This window comes from Gossypium raimondii, chromosome 8 (assembly GCF_025698545.1).
Source record: "Gossypium raimondii isolate GPD5lz chromosome 8, ASM2569854v1, whole genome shotgun sequence".
Classification (NCBI taxonomy): Eukaryota; Viridiplantae; Streptophyta; class Magnoliopsida; order Malvales; family Malvaceae; genus Gossypium; species Gossypium raimondii.
In genome coordinates, this window is record NC_068572.1 from 3,304,129 (window position 1) to 3,324,403 (window position 20,275).

The 20,275-nt window shown below is 31.0% G+C and overlaps 3 protein-coding genes across 3 annotated transcripts; 2 read left to right on the forward strand and 1 right to left on the reverse strand.

Moving 5' to 3' along the window:
* Positions 1–160: 160 nt before the first annotated feature.
* LOC105790318 (uncharacterized) lies at positions 161–4,755 on the reverse strand. The gene is made up of 9 exons (XM_012617869.2): positions 4,594–4,755; positions 4,151–4,210; positions 3,630–3,759; positions 3,076–3,349; positions 2,574–2,702; positions 2,440–2,489; positions 1,629–1,726; positions 1,266–1,553; positions 161–861 (listed from the first exon to the last, which is right to left on the reverse strand). Exons 2-9 carry the CDS (start codon positions 4,196–4,198, stop codon positions 373–375), a joined length of 1,506 nt encoding a protein of 501 aa, XP_012473323.1. The 5' UTR covers positions 4,199–4,210; positions 4,594–4,755; the 3' UTR covers positions 161–372.
* A 1,584-nt stretch (positions 4,756–6,339) lies between these two features.
* LOC105793514 (cell number regulator 6) lies at positions 6,340–10,241 on the forward strand. The gene is made up of 5 exons (XM_012622413.2): positions 6,340–6,476; positions 6,589–6,696; positions 8,210–8,324; positions 8,434–8,702; positions 9,863–10,241. The coding sequence occupies exons 1-5, from the start codon at positions 6,474–6,476 to the stop codon at positions 10,133–10,135; spliced, it is 768 nt and encodes a 255-aa protein (XP_012477867.1). The 5' UTR covers positions 6,340–6,473; the 3' UTR covers positions 10,136–10,241.
* A 3,343-nt stretch (positions 10,242–13,584) lies between these two features.
* Positions 13,585–14,955, forward strand: LOC105793515 (zinc finger protein ZAT9; the record flags this gene model as incomplete). Its single annotated transcript, XM_012622415.2, has 1 exon — positions 13,585–14,955. A coding segment is annotated over one exon (1,371 nt), but the record flags the coding sequence as incomplete, so codon positions are not given.
* Positions 14,956–20,275: the final 5,320 nt, after the last annotated feature.

The window sequence follows — 20,275 nt, forward strand, 5'->3', positions numbered from 1 at the left end:
AGGACTTAATTACACCATTAAAATATCCAAAGCTAAATTTAGTTCATTAGCTCCCTCGAGAAAGTTGGCACGAGATATAAATTCAAACATGAAATAAGAAAAAAAAACCTTATATTGGATATATACTCAGATTTAAGTCGAGATAACACAGGAGATCAGCTATATAAAAGAAGGTCCTATACTCATTTCATCATTGTAATACCTGTTCTTTTTTTACAAATTGGGCAGACCGAGTCTGCCTAACAGTTCAGCTATATACACGTCAAATTATCAGGCTTCAATGGAGCTAGTGCTGGCCAAAAAGAATTTAAAAGAACCTCATCTACTCGGTTAACAGTACATTCATTACACCTAAGTGTGACGACGACTACGTCATTCATCTTTCATTGAGAGTTCACGTCTTTTTTTCTGCCCAACTTCCACAACCAGTGTTAAAAGAGCCTCGCACACTTGTGCCGCATCTGCTTCAGAAGGGTCATCATTCAATGATGAATAAACCATCCAGGCATGATCTAGTTTCCGTTTTGGCCGTACCACAACAGATCCTGGGGCTTCTGCATCACAGCGTGCCACAACCCCGTCGCTCTTTTCACTGTATCTAACCCGCAGCAACTGGGCACATGCAGCCATCACAGCACCGAGGGGCATGACCACAGGCAACCTTGCAGGTTGACCATCAGAAAGGGGAGCCGTCAATGGTAGCTCCGCATGAGCAATATGAGATAATGTTGCTAAAACAGCAGGAGTGATGCCGGCTTCGGTATGGAAAGAAACAACAGGAAGTTCCCGAGGTAAATGGTGTTTCTTCAAAAATTCCTTCCTCCGCTTGTAAGTCAAGTCTTCCAAAGCTTGCATGTCCCCCTGTACAGTCAGAATTATTCATGAACTTAGAAAAATAAAATGTGAAGAGATGCAAATTATCTATACTACTCGGACACAAGTTTAAGCATCATATATGAGTATGTGTCCAACACGAGTACGAGTATGTTGAATTTTTCCAAGTTTTTCCAAGTAATTGGAGGATCCCTAAAGAATCATAGTCTTATACCCGATTACGTATCCGGATACTGCACTTGGCTAGAAAGTAGACTCATAAACCCTTCTTCCCTAGGAAAGAGGTGAAAATCACTAAAATACCAAAGCAGGTGCTGAGTTCCTCCCATGGAAACTCAGAAATTGCAGCAAACATAATTGCATAATATCATACTGTCAATTATTTGTAGAAACTAAAGAGAAAAGAAAATGCATAAAAGATAACTCCAAACCTTAATCACTTTACAAATCAGAATCTCCATAAGTTTCCGTATATTAACATAATCACCGAGTTGACCTTCTCTCAAGATATCTGAAGCTATAGGGCTTCCACCATACGGACTCTGTGCTATTGCCAACCCAGCAACTTTATCTTTCAAGTCAGACCAATAGATAGATAAAGCAGCCGCTGCATCTACGCCACCTTTGCTATGTCCAAGAAGCAAAACGCGTTTCTGGGAACCCCAATAAATTTCCTCGATGTAATCCTTTATTTCTTTGGCATTTTTCTCAACTGAAGCCTAGTTAGTAATTGTCAACATTCAGTATAGACCAAAAAGTACAGAACTGTGGAATTGAAGACTAATTAAATATACCTCACTGTGAATTTTGGCAATATGGCAAGTTAGACCCAATTTTGAGAAACTTGTTTTTGTGCTGACAAAGTATAGAGGGCCATGGTTGCTGAAAAGACCTGCCACAAAAAAGGCCAGAACTGAAAATTTAGCTAATATAGAAATATAGAATCCTTTTTCTCTTTTTCGCTACAAGAAATATAGAATTTGAAGTTACAAAAGGGGGAAATTAACACAACATAGTTCAAAGATATTCCACATCTACTTTTCATGTCATGCCTACCAATGGCATCAAATTTCACCATCCAAAAAAAATCAAGTTCAGGGATATATTTTGATACGAACTCAAGTCAGTTTTAACCTTGGTCCATTTTGGCATATTCTTAGTTATAAGTTTCCATAACTGATTTTAGTCAGTTGAAATCCTATGTAGACTCTTAATTACTACATATACAAAGTAAATGCAATTCATGAACTTATATTCTTGATTTCACCAGTGAAAGGTAGACAATATGTTTCATAGCTGATACAAAATAGATGATTTTGGAAGGTACCACATGCTTGGTGAGGTAGTCAAACTCAGCTAAGGTAGGGTTAGGAAATGCTGTTTTCAGAAAGGTTTCCTTCTAATTTGTTTTTAAGAAACAATCTTTGATGTTTTAAACTGTCTACAATAAATCTTTAGTCATAAAATGAACTTCCCTTAAAAGAGTACTGTAAGCAACGGTATAAAATTACTCCCCCTCTTTTTAGTTTATAAATCATTTTTTTTCCTCTCGCGGTGCCAAAGAAGAAATATTTTTTCTTTCAGGAGAAAAAATTGCTAAGATACCTGGAACCAATAAATAAACCATTGTGTTTGGCAGCTTGTGCAGACCATGCCTGACAAAATGGGAGCCAACTAATCAATAAGTGCATAAACACGCCAAGTAATAATAGACACAAAAGATGCAAAGCCCATTTTACCTAATATTGTCTAAAATTTCTGCAAACTTCTCAGTTCCGTCTTCAACTGGAGGCATCTCAGGATCACGCTTCAACCATCCTATATCATCAGCAGATCCACGAACGGTCCTCTGTGCCCTTTCAATAAGCCTGAGGTTTTTTGTTTTCAAAGATTGGGAAAATTCAGTACTCCATATAATTCTCATAACTAAAATTTCCTCTGCACTAAATAAGAATCAATACAAAATTACGAACAAAAATCGAAATAAAAGAAAGGGAAAGATTTTTAACCAAAATACTCCATGATTTTAAATGGAATAGAAGTACGCTCCGTAATCAATATCCTATATCTATTGAGAGCATAAGAGGAACTTCACTTGAAAATTGCAAACATTTTATCTTTTAGCATCATGTGTAACTACAGCTACAGATAATATTATGGGAAGAAATTTTCAAATCATAATTCATTTTCACAAATTGTCCTACAGAAGAAATTCAAAATTAAGCATTCAGGAATCTGTACCCTTGAAACATGGAAATCCCATTTTGCCCATTATGATTTGAATGTACAATCACACCAGTATTTTCAGATGGATCTCCAGCAGTGGCCCTTGCTATTCCAACATGGTTAGCAGAGGTAGCATTTACAAGACTAGATGATTCAGCCAACGTGGAGGTGCTTTCACTAGAAAAAGGATGATCACTAATCACGGTATCCTCAGTCTGTACAGAAGAAAACGTTTCTAATTCTTGTGCATGTACAACGGAATCCCCTGAATCTCTGGTGGAAGGTTCCACTGCAACATTGCCGAAAATATTTCAATGAATTCATCCGTAGTTCATGGATAAAATCAATGTGAAGAAGAAATAAAGGCCAAAGAAATGAAGAACACCATTAGTTTGATATATAGGCAAGCTTCAAATGAAAATGATATAAGTAACTCTTCAAAGGCTAATGATTAAGACTCGGGAAAGAAAAAGAAATAAGAAAGAACAAAAAATAAATCTTATGTACAACATAAATATTGCATAAGGAAAGGGGAGAGGAGAAATACAAGGTGAAAAGGTACAACTTACCAGCATAATCAGAAAAACAACCAGTAAAGTAAGTAGTTGTTTGAGCAAGACACGAAACAGCTTCATTTAGAGCTGGTAATGAGGTAAATAATTGAGGAATAAGCCCATCAAATCCCTTGTCATTTTGTGCCTGACAACAGGGTTGCTGTTACTTGAAGTTTAAGATAAAAACCAGATGCAGTCTTAATGAAATTAACTAAAGAACTATGACACCAATTTTACCCAGAAGAAGAAGGGAAAATAAAATAAAGCTATAACTCCAAGTTATGAAGTTTAAAAACTAAATGTAATTGCAAAAAAGGATCTTATGTCAAACAATACTAGAAGGAAAAAAGATATATAACAGAGAAAGCAGAACTCTAGTATGTTATAAATTTAAACTAGAACCCAGATCAGGCTAAACATTTGATTGAAGAACCTCTTAAAACTCAATAAAATCTTGAAATCTAAACCACATACAGATTCGAATAAAACATCTTCAAACAAACAACAACCTATACTTTTAAAGCTGAAATACTTACCACCAACGGAGCTGATTCTCCATTTCTGCAGCTTTCAGCACCCCTCATTAGGATCAACCTCTAACAACCAATAAAGAGGGAAAATAACAAGTTACCTATTAAAAAAACACCTCAAAGATGAAAATAGGAAAGTGAAGAAAAAAAAATTGCCTTGATGCTCATCAATCCAAGCTTTATTAATCTAAGCTTTCGGCAGAGCAATTCCATTAGCATAATTTGCTTCCAAAAGCCTAAGACTAGAGAGTTATATGCTGTTATTCTTTCATTTTTTTTTTTCTTTTTTTTTTCTGATTCTTAAACCCTAGATCGTTCTCATAGAAAGATTCGATAGATAACGCAATCAACTTCAACAGAGAATTAGGCAAAAAAAAAAATCTAACATCAAACAATTAATAATAAATAAAAATTTAAAATTTTTAAAAGTAAATTCAAGAAACACTTACTTGAAATTTTCTCTTTTCTCCAAATAATAATTATCCGTGAAACGTTTTGCAGATCCGATTCAACAAATTTCAATACGCATGAATGACGGATTCAATCTTTTCGACAAAGAAACAAAGACGATAACTGATTGGTATTGGGCCGTGAAGTGTACGGATCCAAGGGGAAACCCCTTTTTTCCTTCAGTTGGGCCTTATAACATCAAACAAGTAAATGTTTATAGTCCCTAAAAAAATTATTATTTTATATTTGAAACAGAAAAGCCAAATAATCTACACTATCAAAAGTTAACCAGATATCAACTCGGTTAGAAAAATTATAAAATATTTATTAAAATAAGTTGTATTATTTGAGAATATTTTAGTCTTTTATTTTAATGAAATTTAATAAAAACATGCATGCGATGGGATTTAAACCCACACCAATTGCAATAATAAAATCTTATATTCACCACTTAACCAAAGTTTTAATTTAATATATTTTATACAATTTTATTTTAATATGCATAATTTATTATCTCCATAAGTTATATATGTTAATTAAATTCAAACTATATGTTTCATTATTTATTATATATTATTTTTAAACACATATTTATATTCTAAATTCATAATTTCCACATCTATATACATAGAATTTCTAATAATAATAATTTCTGTAAAAATTATTATAATAATAAACCTCTAAAACTTTTTATCACTTTGTCTTCATCCCCATTTAGCAATTTTATTTCTCTCTTTTAAAATTTTAAAATGAGTTAACAAATAGAAATAAAATATTTATTTTAAATAAAATATATTTAATAATTGTTTTCTCATAATAGAATAATGAGAAGTAAACTAAAAAATATACATTTATAGAATTTGAATCAACGCAAGAGATTTGATATTTAAATATTGCTAGAAACGAAAACGAAAACGATATATGTTTCCTAAAATTAAATGGAGACTGATTTTTCTTTAGTACAACTCCCATGCCATTACGAAGAGTAAATAATTGTCAACACATCAATACTATTGAGATTCAAACCTAAACAATTCTCGAGGAAGGTGGACATCCAACCTTAAGCCATAACTTGAGACTTAATATATCTTCACTTATCGTACCATATATATAATTAATATGTTCTTTAGTATTTTTCATATCCGTTTTATGGTACACGTTTCGAATTTATAGTTTTCCTTCCTAGCAATATCATCTTTAAAGCTCAAACCAATAGCGAAATCAGGGGCTGGCAGTAGAATTGTTCATGGGTCAGGTCAGGTTTAGGTCAGGCCAAGTAAAAAAATTTAGGCTCATTTTCTAGGCCAAACCCAAAAATAGACTTAAAATTTTACCCAAACATGACATGAATAAAAAATGCTAAAACTCGAGCCTGACCGACCCGTATTAAAATATACAATTTAATTCCCTCAATATAATTTTCTATCTTAATTCCTAATTCAAACATTTGTATTTTTTTTAAGAATGCAATATACATAACTTCACCAAACTCTTTTGTTATATATTTAATCAAATATTGAAGGGCACATCTATGTACCTATATATATATATATATACCGAATTTAGCTATTTAATTACGTATTTATTATACTTAATAATTATTTATTAATACAGTTGATCAGATCAATTGAATTTTAAGTTTAGTATTGCCCTTCTCCGTAGGAAAGGCAATAGGAGATTATTGGAACAGACATAAATTACTATAAATAGAAAAATTAATTCGTAATGAGAGGTCAAGAAGGAAAAATAAATCCTTTATTTTCCAAAAAGAAAAAAAAAACTGAGATTCAGACTGGCTTCTTCCATGTTTCACTTTTTTGCTTTCTTGATCAATTAAGGAGCATTATCGATCATTTACAGCGAAACATATGAACAGCTAATGGTTTTTTTTCTACAAACCCTTCATTAATATTTCTATCAATATTACAATATTTGTAATAAAAAGAAGAAGATCAGAAGACATGTTTTATTTTTTTGGTTTTTAATTGAAACAGATGGATGGCAGCAAAGGGCCTTCTCATTATGTAAGGATTGGGAAGGAAAAAGATCCTGTTGAAGATATCACCCCCGGTGAACTCAATCAACCTGTCAATGTTCCTCAGGTTTATTTTATTTTTTTCCCAATATTGTTATTTCTTAATAATAATTTTAGATTTCAATAAATAAATTTTTTTTGTATTTGGGGTGTTCAAATTTCGGTTAAAATCAAATTAATCGATCGAATCGATTTAATTCGGTTAATCAATCGGTTAGCCAATATAATTTGGTCAGAGGTCGGTCAGTAATTTTTTAGAAGTTCGGCTATAGGTTAATTCAGTTCAAAATCGAGTAATTAACCAAACATAATAATTAGTAATACAAATTATATATAGTTTTAGTTCGGTTAATTTAGATAATTCGGTCAAATGAACATTATCAATTTATTTTTTTATATGTTTTATACTTGTTTTAAAAAAACAAAAATATATAAATTTCGATTAAGTTGGTTAATCGAAATATTTCAGTTTAGTTAATTTAAAAAATTAATTTGATTAAAAGTTAAAGGATTAAAAGTTCGATTAATATTAGTTTGGTTCAGTTAACCGTTTGAACACCCCTACTTTGTATTTATCAAATATATGGATTAATTTTTATATTTTAATTACATTTCAAATTAATCAATTTTTAAATTTTAAAATTTAGTTTTGAGCTAAATTGTAGTAATTAAAATTGTTAGGTCAAATTCATTATTGATCTCATAAGTAATGGATTTAGTCCGTGTTCTTCAATTTGATCAGTTGTAGTCTTTATATTTTTTGAAATTTGAAATTTCAACCCTAACTCAAACGATAACTATTAAATTTATTGACTAAAATAACGTGACTTTTACGTGAGTGTTATTTATAAATAGCAAGTTAATATGACATTACACATATAATAATATATTTATCACATAAGATTTTGAAAATAATAAAATTTAACTTAATAAATTTAATAATTACCATTTACTAAAAAAGTAAAGTTAAAAATATAAAAATTCAGCTCAATTTATCTTATATATTCAGCCAATGGTCATTGCATTATTATAAGCAAAGGCTTAATAATTTTTTGCATTTTATATTAGTTTTATATTGGTAACAGTTGTTATACTTTTCAGGCTTTTGTTTAGTATCTCAACTTTCATTTCTAATAATTTAATCCCTCTACATGTTAATTTGGTTTTAAAATTAAGGTTCTATTTTTAATTTTAAAATTTAATCCTCAACCAAGACTTATTTAGAGTAGGGATAAAACTCTCATCTAGCACCATGATAATACGAGTTCAAACCCTATCATCTCTTCTTCTTCCCCACCAATATTGTAATAATAATAAAAGAATTTAATCTCTCTACTTATTTGATTTAAAATTTAAGGTTTTTCCATAACATTGTTAATTAATATGTAATAACAACCGGACTTTAAAATTTACACCATTTGTCTTTAATTTTTAAATCAGACAAATAGAAAAGTTAAATTCTTGAATTAAAAGTAAAAAAACTAAATTCCAAAAGATCAAAGAGTACAAGGACTGATGACAAAATTATACCATTTTATATTTGCTTCTGATTATGGCTACCTTTTTTTTTTTTTTTTTAGTTAATAGTCCACAGATGCGGTGAATGTGGACAACCCTTACCTGAATCCTACGAGCCACCTTCAGATGAAGACTGGACCACTGGTATTTTCGGCTGTCTTGAAGACACTCAGAGCTGTAAAAATCCGACATTTTATTTTATTTTTTAAGGTTACTTTTGATTATTTCATATAAAAAAAACACAACATATGTACTTGATTTGAGAAATAATATTATATAATTGCAGGTAAGATGGGTATGTTTTGTCCATGCATATTGTTTGGACAAAACGTAGAAACGGTGAAAGAAGATGTGATGTGGAACGATGCATGCATGTGCCATGCAATATGTGTAGAAGGAGGGATGGTGGTTGCAGGTGCCACCATGTTCTTCCATGGCATTGTCGACCTTAAAACTTCCTTCCTCATCTGTGAGACCCTTCTTTTTGCTTGGTGGTTATGTGGGATTTATAATGGCTTGTTTCGTCAATCACTACAAAAGAAGTATCATCTCAAGGTATATATATTTATTTTCTTTTAGGTTAAAATATGACAAAGTCCTATACTCTTCAAAATTTTAGAATTTAGTTTATGTATTTTTATTTTTAAAAATTTAATCCTCTATCTTTTAAAAAATTTAAATTTAGGTTTAATCATTAACACTTTTAAAATTATTTTGTTAAATTCAGGTTTATTACATCATTTTTTAGTTTTTTCAATACCGGTCATTTTTAAATTACATTGCTACAAGTGAAATTTTTGTTTATTTCAAAATGTCAAACCAACAAATTTAACTATATTAACAATTAAACTGAATTTTGAAATGTGAAAAAGTAGATAGACTAAATTCTAAATATATGAAGAGTATAGCGACCTATAACATATTTTAACATTTCTTTTATGGATATATCATTAATTTGTTAGAAGGTAAAAAATACCTAGTCAGTTGGTTAGGTTATAATTTTTAATCTTCTATAAAACCACGATGCTGATCATCGTAATCAACTTAAGCAAACCAATTCGCCAAAAGTCATTGTACAGTCAGTTTAAACCAATCGACTTTTATTCACCACTATATGTTGTAGATATTGAAATTCAAATCCCAAATCTATTAGATATCATTATTTTAAGAAAGATAATTGCATGAATCAAATGAGCTAAGGAGGTGGGATGTAAGAAGAGACAGAGGGGACTTGCCCCTCAGAAAATTCAAAATTATTAATAAGCCCTTCAAAGTTTTTAAAATTTTATTTTTATCTCTTAAAATATTTATAATTTTAATTAAACATTACAAAAGTTCTAAATTTTTTGAAAATTATCATTAATTTTCACAAATTCTTTTACAAAATTAATTATGCCCTCTAATTTTTTTAAAAATTCTCATTATACCTAAATTTAAAAATGAATTAATTAATTAGACCCAAATTTAAAAAATAAAATAATTAAGCTCTCAAAACTTAATCCCATATTACACCACTTTGAGCTGACCTTAAGGTTTGTCCTCTATGGTATTCTTTGACATAGATTCACAGCATGAAGACATGTTGTGTTAGGTAGCTTAATTAGGAAAACGAATAAGGGATTCGATCTGTTTTGTCATTTCTAGATTAAAATTTTTAAAAATTGAATAAATCAAACAAATTCGAAAAACCAACTGTTTGGTGTTTATATATGTAGAACTCGCCATGCGATCCATGCTTGGTTCACTGCTGCTTACACTGGTGTGCAATGTGTCAAGAATACCGAGAGATGCAGAACCGTATAAGCGATAACAGTGAAGTGCAAAGCACCATTGTTAAGCCTCCTCCACTCCAAGAAATGAACACTGTTAGTGCTGCTACTACTAATGATGATGGTGATCCAAAAAAAGAGGCTCAGTCAACTGCTTCATCTTCTTCTCCATCTGCAAAGGATAAACAAATTACAAAGTTGGAGATACAACCAGTATAGTAGGATTTTCTGACCAAGACATGGATTTTCTTTTTTCTTTTTAGAAAAAGACTACTACTCACTCTTATAATATTCTAAATAAAAAAATAGGATAAACTATGTTGATTGCCATTCTATTTTGACATTTAGTCTTTGTATTTAAAAAGTTAAAAATTTTAAATCTTTTTTATTTTTTTATTTAATTTTTTAGCCAAATCATCATTGTTATTAGTAATTTTCATCAAAATTTGTTAATTTAATATGTTTATTTTCCATCAACCATAAATCACATCAGTGGCGGAGCCAAGGGGGTTGGCAGGAGCCCTGACCCTCCTAAAATAAAAAATTTTCCATTTAGACCTTTATAATTTATAAAATTTTAAATTAGTAATGGTAAAATTATACTTTGGCCCCCAAAATAATAAAAATTGATTTAATATTTTAAAAATTATAAAGATATAGATTATTAAAATGGTGAAATTACATTTTTACTATTGTAAAAATATACAATTTAATTCCGGCCCCCCAAAAATATTTTCGACTCGCCTTTGTATAAACAACATAATCAACTTACGAAATTTGTAAAATTGACAGGAAATATTAGCAATATTAATTATACTAAAGTGATTAAAAATAGAAATAAAATCAAAGTGAAAAAAAATAACGTTAGATGTAAAGTTTATTATTATACTTTTTTTCCAAACTATCATTCTTATTAAAAACAAATGAGCACCAATGAATACAATAGCATCACTTAATTAGAGTTATAATTATATATAAATTAAAATTTAAATTTAAATATTTTAAAATATTTTTATATAAAATGTGAAGTCATATTTGAACGAGATAAGATGAGAAATAAAATTATAATATTTACAATTTGAATTTAATTCTTATCTAAATTACTTTTTAATAATTTAGTTTTTGAATTTCGAAGAATCAAAATTTAAGCTTTGATATTAATGAATATTGTGACAGATATTTTCAGAAAAAAATTAATAAAAAAATAAATTGGTAAATTTATTAATGTTGATGATAAATTTAAATTGTCACAAACTTTATATTTTATTGTTAATGAAGCAGCTTTTAATTTACAAAAATATTTTTGTTTTATGATTTTTTCTTCTTTGATAATTCGAAAGAGTATATGGACAAACAAATACTATATTAATGTTAGTATAAAGTATACTTATATTATGAAAATGCAATAATACAATTTATTTTGGCATAATGATTTATTTGGTCTTTCAATTATAAAAAATTTTATTTTAGTTCTTTATTTAATTTTTCACCTCTATTAGCCTTTAAACTTGCGTTGTTTGTCAAACCACCCAAAGTGGATTAAAAAGCTAATGTTTGGTACAGGGGCGTAGCTAGGGGGCTCACAGGGATCCGATCACCCCTAAAATGAAAAATTTTTCATTTAGACTCTTTAAAATTTTAAAAATTTAAATTAGTAAAAGTAAAATTGTACTTTGGCCCCCCTAAATATGATAAATTTTGATTTAATCCTTTAAAAATTATAAAGATATAAGCTATTAAAATAGTGAAATTACATTTTATTATCGTAAAAATTACAATTTAATTTCGCCTCTACTAAAAAAATTTCTAACTTCTCCCTAGTTTGGTAACTCTGTTGACATAACATACACTTGGATTGCCACATCAGTAATTACTTTTTTAAAATTAAAGTTATTACACCTTTTATTTTTACTTTGTATTAATTATTCTATCTTTGTGCTAATTTGAAAAAAGTTACCATTGTCGATGATAAGTAAATTATTTTATTTTTAAGCTTAAAAGTTTCAATTAAATTAAATTCATGTTTTATTTATTTTATCTAATTACTTAAAAAATTTATTGGTTGTTTAGTTTTTTTTCACTGTCATTATTTTTAAAATGTTATTTTATTCTCTCAATTATTTTAAAATTAATCAAATTTTATTATAAATTAGACAAATCCTCATTTAATTAGTAAAAATCTAGTTTTGATGTTATAAAACATATTATTTAATAAATTAAAATAAACATGTAAATCTACATGACATTTAAAACTAAATATTACTAAACATTATAAAATTATATTTAGAGAAATAAAATTATTTATAATTACAATAATTTCAATAGAATAATAATTATATTTTCATTCCATTACTTAGGGTTGTAGTAATAGAATTTTGCATAATCATAATTAAAAGTTGACAATTCAAATATGATGGGGTGTGACTAGAGGTGATCATGGGTTGGACTGGGTCGGGCATCAATAGAATTTCAGGTCAATTTTTTAAACATAGGCCCAGCCCAAAAAATGGGCCTAAAATTTTGTTCAATCTCGAACCAGATAAAAATGCTAAAATTCGAGCTCAATGTATCCGTATTAGAATTTTTATATTATTATTTCTATATAATATATCAAATACACTAAAAACATTAAAATAAATGTTTCCCAACAAATTGAAAATAAATTAAAAAAATTATTTGTACTTAAATAACACTAATATATGTGCAACTTAGCAAGTAAATACATTTAAAATAGTAACAAAATTAACAATAAAATAATAGTTATACAATATCTAAACAATAACAATTAAATAGTAGCAATATAATAGTAAAACCGCACCAAAATAGTGACAAAACAACCGCAAAAAGCAACAGGTTTTTTTTTTTAAATTCGGGTCGGGTCCAAGTAAAGAAAGACTTACCTGAAGCCCGACCTATTTAGAAAATAGACTTTAGTTATTTTTCAAATTCATTTTTCAAACTTGTATTTTTGTTCAAACTCTTTTACTTTTCGAACAGACATTTGATTCGGTCCGTGATCAGATTTACTTCGAGCGGACCTTCAATCCGGCCCGTGATTAGTTGTAGTTGTGAGTGTAAATTATTCACCTTTTGGTGGAGAAAACATAGGGAGATATGAAACATATGTAATAAAAAGAAAACAGATAAAACCAACCGACATAGAAGGCGAAGCATGTGTTGGAATTTCTTGGCTTGGAATTGTAAAGCGACATGAATAGCTTTTGGCAGTTTTAGAAACTTAATTCTTATTTCAGATCTCCCCTCCCAAATCTTTCATTTCATGTTCTTTTTTACGATTCATTTACTGGTTGTACGCAACTCCGTTGGTTTTTTATGGGTTTTTTTTTTTTTTTGTGATCATTGATTGAGCGGAGGCACCACCACCCTTGCACCTCCACGAGACGGCCGAAGAAAAAGTCTCTAATAAATTAACCCCCTTTGTTTCTCTCCTACCACTTGTCGCTCACCATTTCTCATATCTGTACGAAAACTCGATTAAGCCATTAACTCTTTACTAAAAACTAGGGCTAGCTATGGATGCTTCTTTTTCACCATACATCTCTGCAACCACACCCTTCACTATACAATAACATATACGACATTCTTCATTGATCACTTCATCGAACAAACACCATCTTTATTTTGTTTTTTTGGTTTGGTTTATTTCTTTTATTATGGATCAACGATCGAGTTATAAGCATTTTTGTAGAATTTGCAAGAAAGGGTTTGGATGTGGAAGAGCGCTCGGTGGGCATATGCGGGCGCATGGGATCGGGGACGAAAGTTGGAGCATTGAGGATGACGATGTTGTGAGTGATTGGGAGGTGGAGAAATTAGGCGGGGATTCACCGCTTAACAATAAGCGTATGTACTCGTTAAGGACAAACCCTAATCGGTTGAAGAGTTGTAGGGTTTGTGAGAATTGTGGGGAGGAGTTTTCGTCGTGGAAATCTTTCCTCGAGCATGGTAAATGTGGCTACGATGCCGCCGAATCGCTGGTGTCGTCGCCGGGGTCGGGCGGTGGTTGGTCTAAGAGGAAAAGATCAATGAGAGCTGAGATGGGTCATTTCAATAGCGAAGAAGAAGAACTTGCCAATTGTCTTATGATGTTATCAAATGCAACCGTTGTGAGGGAGGTCGAGGTTGATATCGAGGCTGAAGCGGAGGAGTCTTGTGCTTCAGCCAGCAAAGAAGATGAGATGATCATCAAAAGGAAGAATAATACAATGAATTTCATTGCTCCCATTGCATGTAGGGTACCAATGGATCATAATAAACCCAAAGGGTTATTTGAGTGCAAAGCATGCAAGAAAGTGTTTAATTCCCATCAAGCATTGGGTGGACATAGAGCTAGCCATAAGAAAGTTAAGGGTTGTTTCGCGGCCAGGCTTGATCATTTCGATAAGACCCAACAAGTTGACGAAGACCACGATGTCATCACGCATGAGGAACTTCTTCCGACGAAATCGACCTCCCATATACAACTTGATCAAGGAACTAGCACTCCATTTGCGGCCTCTACGTCGAAAAAGAAACTGAAAGTACACGAGTGTTCAATCTGCCATCGGGTTTTTTCGTCGGGACAAGCATTGGGAGGGCATAAAAGGTGCCATTGGGTCACTTCAAATTCACCGGACACTTCATCATTGACCAAGTTTCATCGGTTCCAAGATCAAACGGCGCACATTCGGCAAAAACCAAAGTTAAATATTGATCAATCGCTTGACCTTAAGCTTGATCTTAATCTTCCTGCTACAACAGATCTTGATCTTGTACGACGAAACCATGTGAACCCATATTTGCAACCATTTACAGGGATCGATCCCAAAGAGAAGACGACCATTAATAATCAAAATCAACTGCAAGTTGACGCCATTGATCGTAAGAAGAGTGATTTTAATAGTAGTTGTTTGCAAAATGCAGATGATGAAGCTGACAGTAAGGTGAAGTTAGCAAAACTATGTGAACTAAAGGGGATCAATGTGAGTGGAGGTTCTTCATCTCCATGGCTTCAAGTTGGGATTAGTTCTGACCCTTAAAAAACATTACGAGAATGTTTTTATTCATATTCTTATTTCAATTTTTTTGGTTGTAGACAACACGTTGTATTTATATTATATTCAAAAGTAAAACTGTAATTATAAAATCAAACATGATCTTTCATGCTAGCAGGCATTAGATTACATATTTTGTGTATTTACATCATATTTATATAAATTTTGATAAGTTCATAGTTGTTATTGTATAAATTTTAGATATTGTGCTAGATGTAGTTGTTGGCATCCCCTTGATAAAATTTTCGAAAAAAGTCCTTGATGGAACAAAGTGTGTTGCAGAATAATAATCAAGCTCTTTAGCAAAAAGCTAAGATTCAATGCGGTCTTAAATAAGACTTTTGTTATTCGGAAACCTACTCAGCCTTTCCAACTACTTGGTTTGGGAAATGATTACCGTATGGTAAAATATCAAATCTGGAGGTGTTCACAAGGGTTCTTTGGTCATGTATGGATAGTATCTCACAATTCAGCATTAAATATCTTTCTTTAATGCTGTTCAATTATATTCGTGGAGTGCGGTTGTCGGATTCCATTGTCAAGATTATTTAGAGCAATGTAAATTTCTTTTTATTAAAAACGATGAGTGATATTGTAGGTAAGACAATTAAGATCCACAATAACACAAATAATGGAGAAAGAGGGAGAACTACTTGCATGACAATGTACATTGACTTAAGGTAATCTTTAATCTCCAAGATTTACTTCAGAATTGTACTTTTAACATATGGCGTAACAAATCAAGTAATAGCCATTTGTCTTATCTTCTTCAAGGTTGATAATTTTTTCTTCAAATGGTTTTGTTGCAATTTATTGAATCTGGTGTATTAAATATAATATTTTTGTCTATGCATACTTATATTTTTCAAATAAATTGGTTTAATTATAATATTCATTAATTTCATTAAGATCATTTATTTATTGTCCTCAATGTTTTTGCACGCAAAGTAAAATAGAATAAAATATTGGCTCATTGGTTATCTAACGTTTAACTAATACTAAACGGTATTAAGTGTTCGAACCATAATACGGAAAAACAACTTGTATTAGTAGATGAATCTAAACATATCCTTAGTCTAATTGAAAATGAGCAAATTGATTGAAAGGCTAATATGTCATCTATCAAGTCCAGTTGGGGAGATGTTTTGTCTTGACCATCAGAGCAAATGACTCCAAGAAGCTAGAGACATAGATGTGACTGACTGGATTGACAATATATCAAACATGACCCGAGTATAATAAATCTTATATCAATTCATAGATTTATTTACTTGTGATGTTTATAATGTGACATACCTTAATCCTGAGTAGATGATGGACTATATATGTGTGACTCGTATATTTTGATGTAAGTAAAAACTTGAGTTCAAATAGATAATGAACCGAAAGCTAGTGCACTAGGTATACGACTTCTATAATATGCAACATCATTCAAAATAATTGAATTTGTAGCTCAACTAATGGGTAAAGGGTATCCTCTCATCGACATTAGTTGATAGATGAAAAGTAAAAGTGGTCAGAAATCGTTTGTCTTTGTGATAAATGACTTAATTACTATTTTATAGTAATCAACTTTCCACGAAGGAAGAAGTAATAGTTATCATGAGATAAAATAAGATATCTAATGAGGGTAACAAGCTGATGATAAGGTCATTGGACAAGCACTGATTAAGTAACTTTCGTTATGGTATGTATTTAGGGAGAGCTTGGTCACAATGCTATATTAGATTGAGTTCGTGATTAAATAAGTTTATAACTAATAGATGAAAAGTTGAAACTTAATTATAAATTATTTGAGCCCTAACTACATATACTCAATTGGTCGCTCCGCTAGCTTGTAGAAACCATAAATAAATTGTATGTAGAACCAAATAAACATAAATGAATAGAAATGATGAAGTTAGAGAAATGAGTCGCATTCACAAATGAAAGCGTTTTCTTACTGAGTATAGAAATGACTTGAGAATTAATTTAAGGTTTTTGAATTATTATTTAATTAATAATTGAAGTTCAAAAATGAAATTAAATTAATTAGTTCACTACACCAAAACAGTCTTTTAGTGGCATTTTTTGTGGCGTTTGATTAACAAACGCTGCTAAAAATCGATCATTAGCGGCGCTAAACCTAAAACGCCGCTAAAACCTGAAGAACTAGTGGCGTTTCTAAAAAAACGCCGTAAAAGAACATGATTAGTGGCGTTTATTGTAAGCGCCGCAAAATACCTTAACCAAAACGCAGCGTTGGTTCAATTGTATATTAGAATTCGTGGCGTTTTTTATAAAAAACGCCGCGAAAGAATAGTATTAGCGGCGTTTAACAAAAAGCGCTGCAAATATCTTAAGGAAAACGCACCGTTTTATCTTGAGGTAGATTAATATTAGTGACGTTTTTAAAAAAACGCCGTAAAAGAACATAATTAGTGGCGTTTATTTGGATGCGCCGCAAAATACCTTAACCAAAACGCAGCATTTGGTTCAATTGTATATTAGACATTGTGGCGTTTTCTATAAAACGCCGCAAAACAATAGTATTAGCGGCGTTTTCGGTAAAGCGCCGCAAATATCTTAATGAAAACGCACCGCTTCGTCTTGAGGTAGATTAGTATTAGTGGCGTTTTAGAAAACGCGCGTAAAGAACATGATTAGTGGCGTTTATTTTTATGCGCCGCAAAATACCTTAACCAAAACGCAGCGTTTGGTTTTGAGGTATATTAGAATTAGTGGCGTTTACGATAAAACGCCGTAAATATCTTAACGAAAACGCACCGTTTGGTCTTGAGGTAGATTAATATTAGTGGCGTTTTTAAAAAAACGCCCGTAAAAGAACATAATTAGTGGCGTTTATTTGGAAGCGCCGCAAAATGCCTTAACCAAAACGCAGTGTTTGGTTTTGATGTATATTAGAATTAGTGGCGTTTATGGTTAAACGCTGCTAAAGAATAGTATTAGCGGTGTTTTCGGTAAAGCGCCGCAAAACTACTTCAGCCCAACGACGCCGTTTTTGGCTTTTGGGGATTTAGTGGCGTTTTTATGAAGCGCCACTAATACTCAGGGATTTAAAATAATTTAAAATATTTGTTAAAAATGGATAAATTAAAATACTATTGATTTTTAATTTATGTGGTAAATTATTTCAAATACAATTGTAAGAGATAAGATAGTATTGATTTTAAAATATTTAATTTAATTATCATTATAGTTTAGGGTTTAATAAATATGGTTAATTAGGGTATATATATGGTTAATTAATTTAGGATTTAAGACCGGTTTAGGAGGTACAATTTTAAGTTTTATAGATTATGGATTAGGGATTCTGGTTTAAGGGTTAATGTGATTTAAGGTTTATGGATTAGGGGTTAGGGGTTAGGGGTTAGGTTAGGGGTTAGATGTTAAGAGTTAGGGTTTAGGATTTATAAAATCGGTGTTAGGTTAGAGTTTTGGGTTTAGATTAATTAGTGTGTTTTAAGTATATATTAAATAAGTTTTAGGGGTTAGGGGTTAGAGGTCATGGGTTAAGGGTTTAGGGTTAAGGGTTTAGGGTTAAGGGTTAGGGGTTAAGGGTTAGGGGTTAGGGGTTAGGGGTTAGGGGTTAGGGATTGGGTTATGGTTTAAGGTTTAGATTAATTAGTGTTTTTTATTTTATATATTAAATAAAGTTTAGGGGTTAGTGGTTAGGGTTATGGGTTTGGAGTCGGGTTAGGGATTAAGATTTGGATTAATTAGTACTTATTTAATTAACATATTAAATAAGTTCTTTATATAAATGTAAAGGAGATAATAATAAATTGTAAAGATTATTAATTTAAAATTGATATGCAATATATAATAATTTGAATATAATAATTTGGAATTATAAAATTGTAAAAAATTGTCAAAATTACAAAAATAAAATGAAAATAAAAATAAAAAGAAATAAAAAACTAAAATTTTATTTTTACCTAATTTTATAAATATTACTTAAAAAACTGAGATTGATAATTTTATCTATTTTTTTAAATATTACCAAATTAACAAAACTATTCATTAAAATCGCAAAAGCGGCGTCGTTTCAATAGAAAATTTAATGTAGCGATGGCGTTTTTATTAAAAACGCCGCTATAAATAGACATTAGCGGCGTTTTATAACAAACGCCATGAAATATTCTTAATATTGGAGATAAACAGTGCGATTTTTGGTGAGATTCATACCATTTGATAAAAAAAGCTGCTGCTTTTATTATTTGCTTTTAGTGGCGCTTTAAAAAATGCATAAATTAATTTAACTATGTTTTAAGATTTACATAACGCTGTCGTTTTATCTATATTATTAGTGGCGATTGGGCTAAAACGCCAGAGTTCGAGTTAATGGACCGCATTTGGCCTAATATTTAGTGGCGTTTATGTATAAACGCCGCAATTTTAAGAATTGTTTACTTAAAACGGCTCCGTTTTCTTATTTATCTTTAGTGGCGCTTTTAGTACACGCCGCAAAATTATTTTAATTTTATGGAGACGATGCCGTTTTGTCTAAAACGCCATGAGTTTTAGTTTACTAATCGAGAACGACGGCGTTTGATCATATTACTAGTGGCGCTAGTATATAAACGCCATAAAATCTGAAATTGTTTAGGAAAACGGCCGTTTTCTTATTTACTTTAGTGGCGCTTTTAGTAAACGCCGCAAAAATGTTTTAATTTTATGGAGACGATGCGTTTTCTAAAATGCAATGACTTAGAGTTAAGCGATGGGGAAACGACGGCGTTTGATCATATTACTAGTGGTATTTGGTATATAAACGCCGCAAATGGGTTAATTATTTTGATGAAAACGACGTCGTTTTTTCCCATCGTTTTTGAAGCTAAAACCCGATTCTCCCATCCCCAACCTCATTCTCCCAAACCCTAAAATTTCCCTAATCTCTTCTTGCATCACAACCTCTCATTCTCCCAACCCGCTCGCTTCACTGCATCAACGCCTCCGTCTGTATGCGGTGCCGCAAACTGTTCGGTAAGTTCAACTACTTCCTTCATCTTCTTCATGCGCGAATGTTTCTGGATAATCTTTGCTATTTGAACAAATATGGGTCTTTCGAATATTGACATGGAATTTGGGGCTTTCAACAAATATTTACTAGCTAATTGCATACAGTAAAATGGGTCTTTGGAATATTACTGGAATTTGGGGCTTTTGAGCATTTCGATTTTCTCATTTCAAATTGAATCATTTACTGCTGTTCTGTCGACAATTAGTTTCCATTGCTACCATGTTGAATCATTTACTGCTGTTCTGTCGAAAATTGCAAAATTGTTAATATTTTTCAAAACCA

What these genes read in the sequence shown, in the direction of transcription:
- LOC105790318 (XM_012617869.2), bottom strand. Translation starts at nt 4,198, where the DNA reads ATGAGGGGTGCTGAAAGCTGCAGAAATGGAGAATCAGCTCCGTTGGTG. An exon ending in GGGATTTCCATGTTTCAAGG is followed by an intron (nt 2,703 to 3,075) that starts GTACAGATTCCT and finishes AAAAAACCTCAG; the next exon opens with GCTTATTGAAAGGGCACAGA. An exon ending in TTGCCAAAATTCACAGTGAG is followed by an intron (nt 1,554 to 1,628) that starts GTATATTTAATT and finishes ATTACTAACTAG; the next exon opens with GCTTCAGTTGAGAAAAATGC.
- LOC105793514 (XM_012622413.2), top strand. An exon ending in AACCTGTCAATGTTCCTCAG is followed by an intron (nt 6,697 to 8,209) that starts GTTTATTTTATT and finishes TTTTTTTTTTAG; the next exon opens with TTAATAGTCCACAGATGCGG. An exon ending in AAAAGAAGTATCATCTCAAG is followed by an intron (nt 8,703 to 9,862) that starts GTATATATATTT and finishes TTATATATGTAG; the next exon opens with AACTCGCCATGCGATCCATG.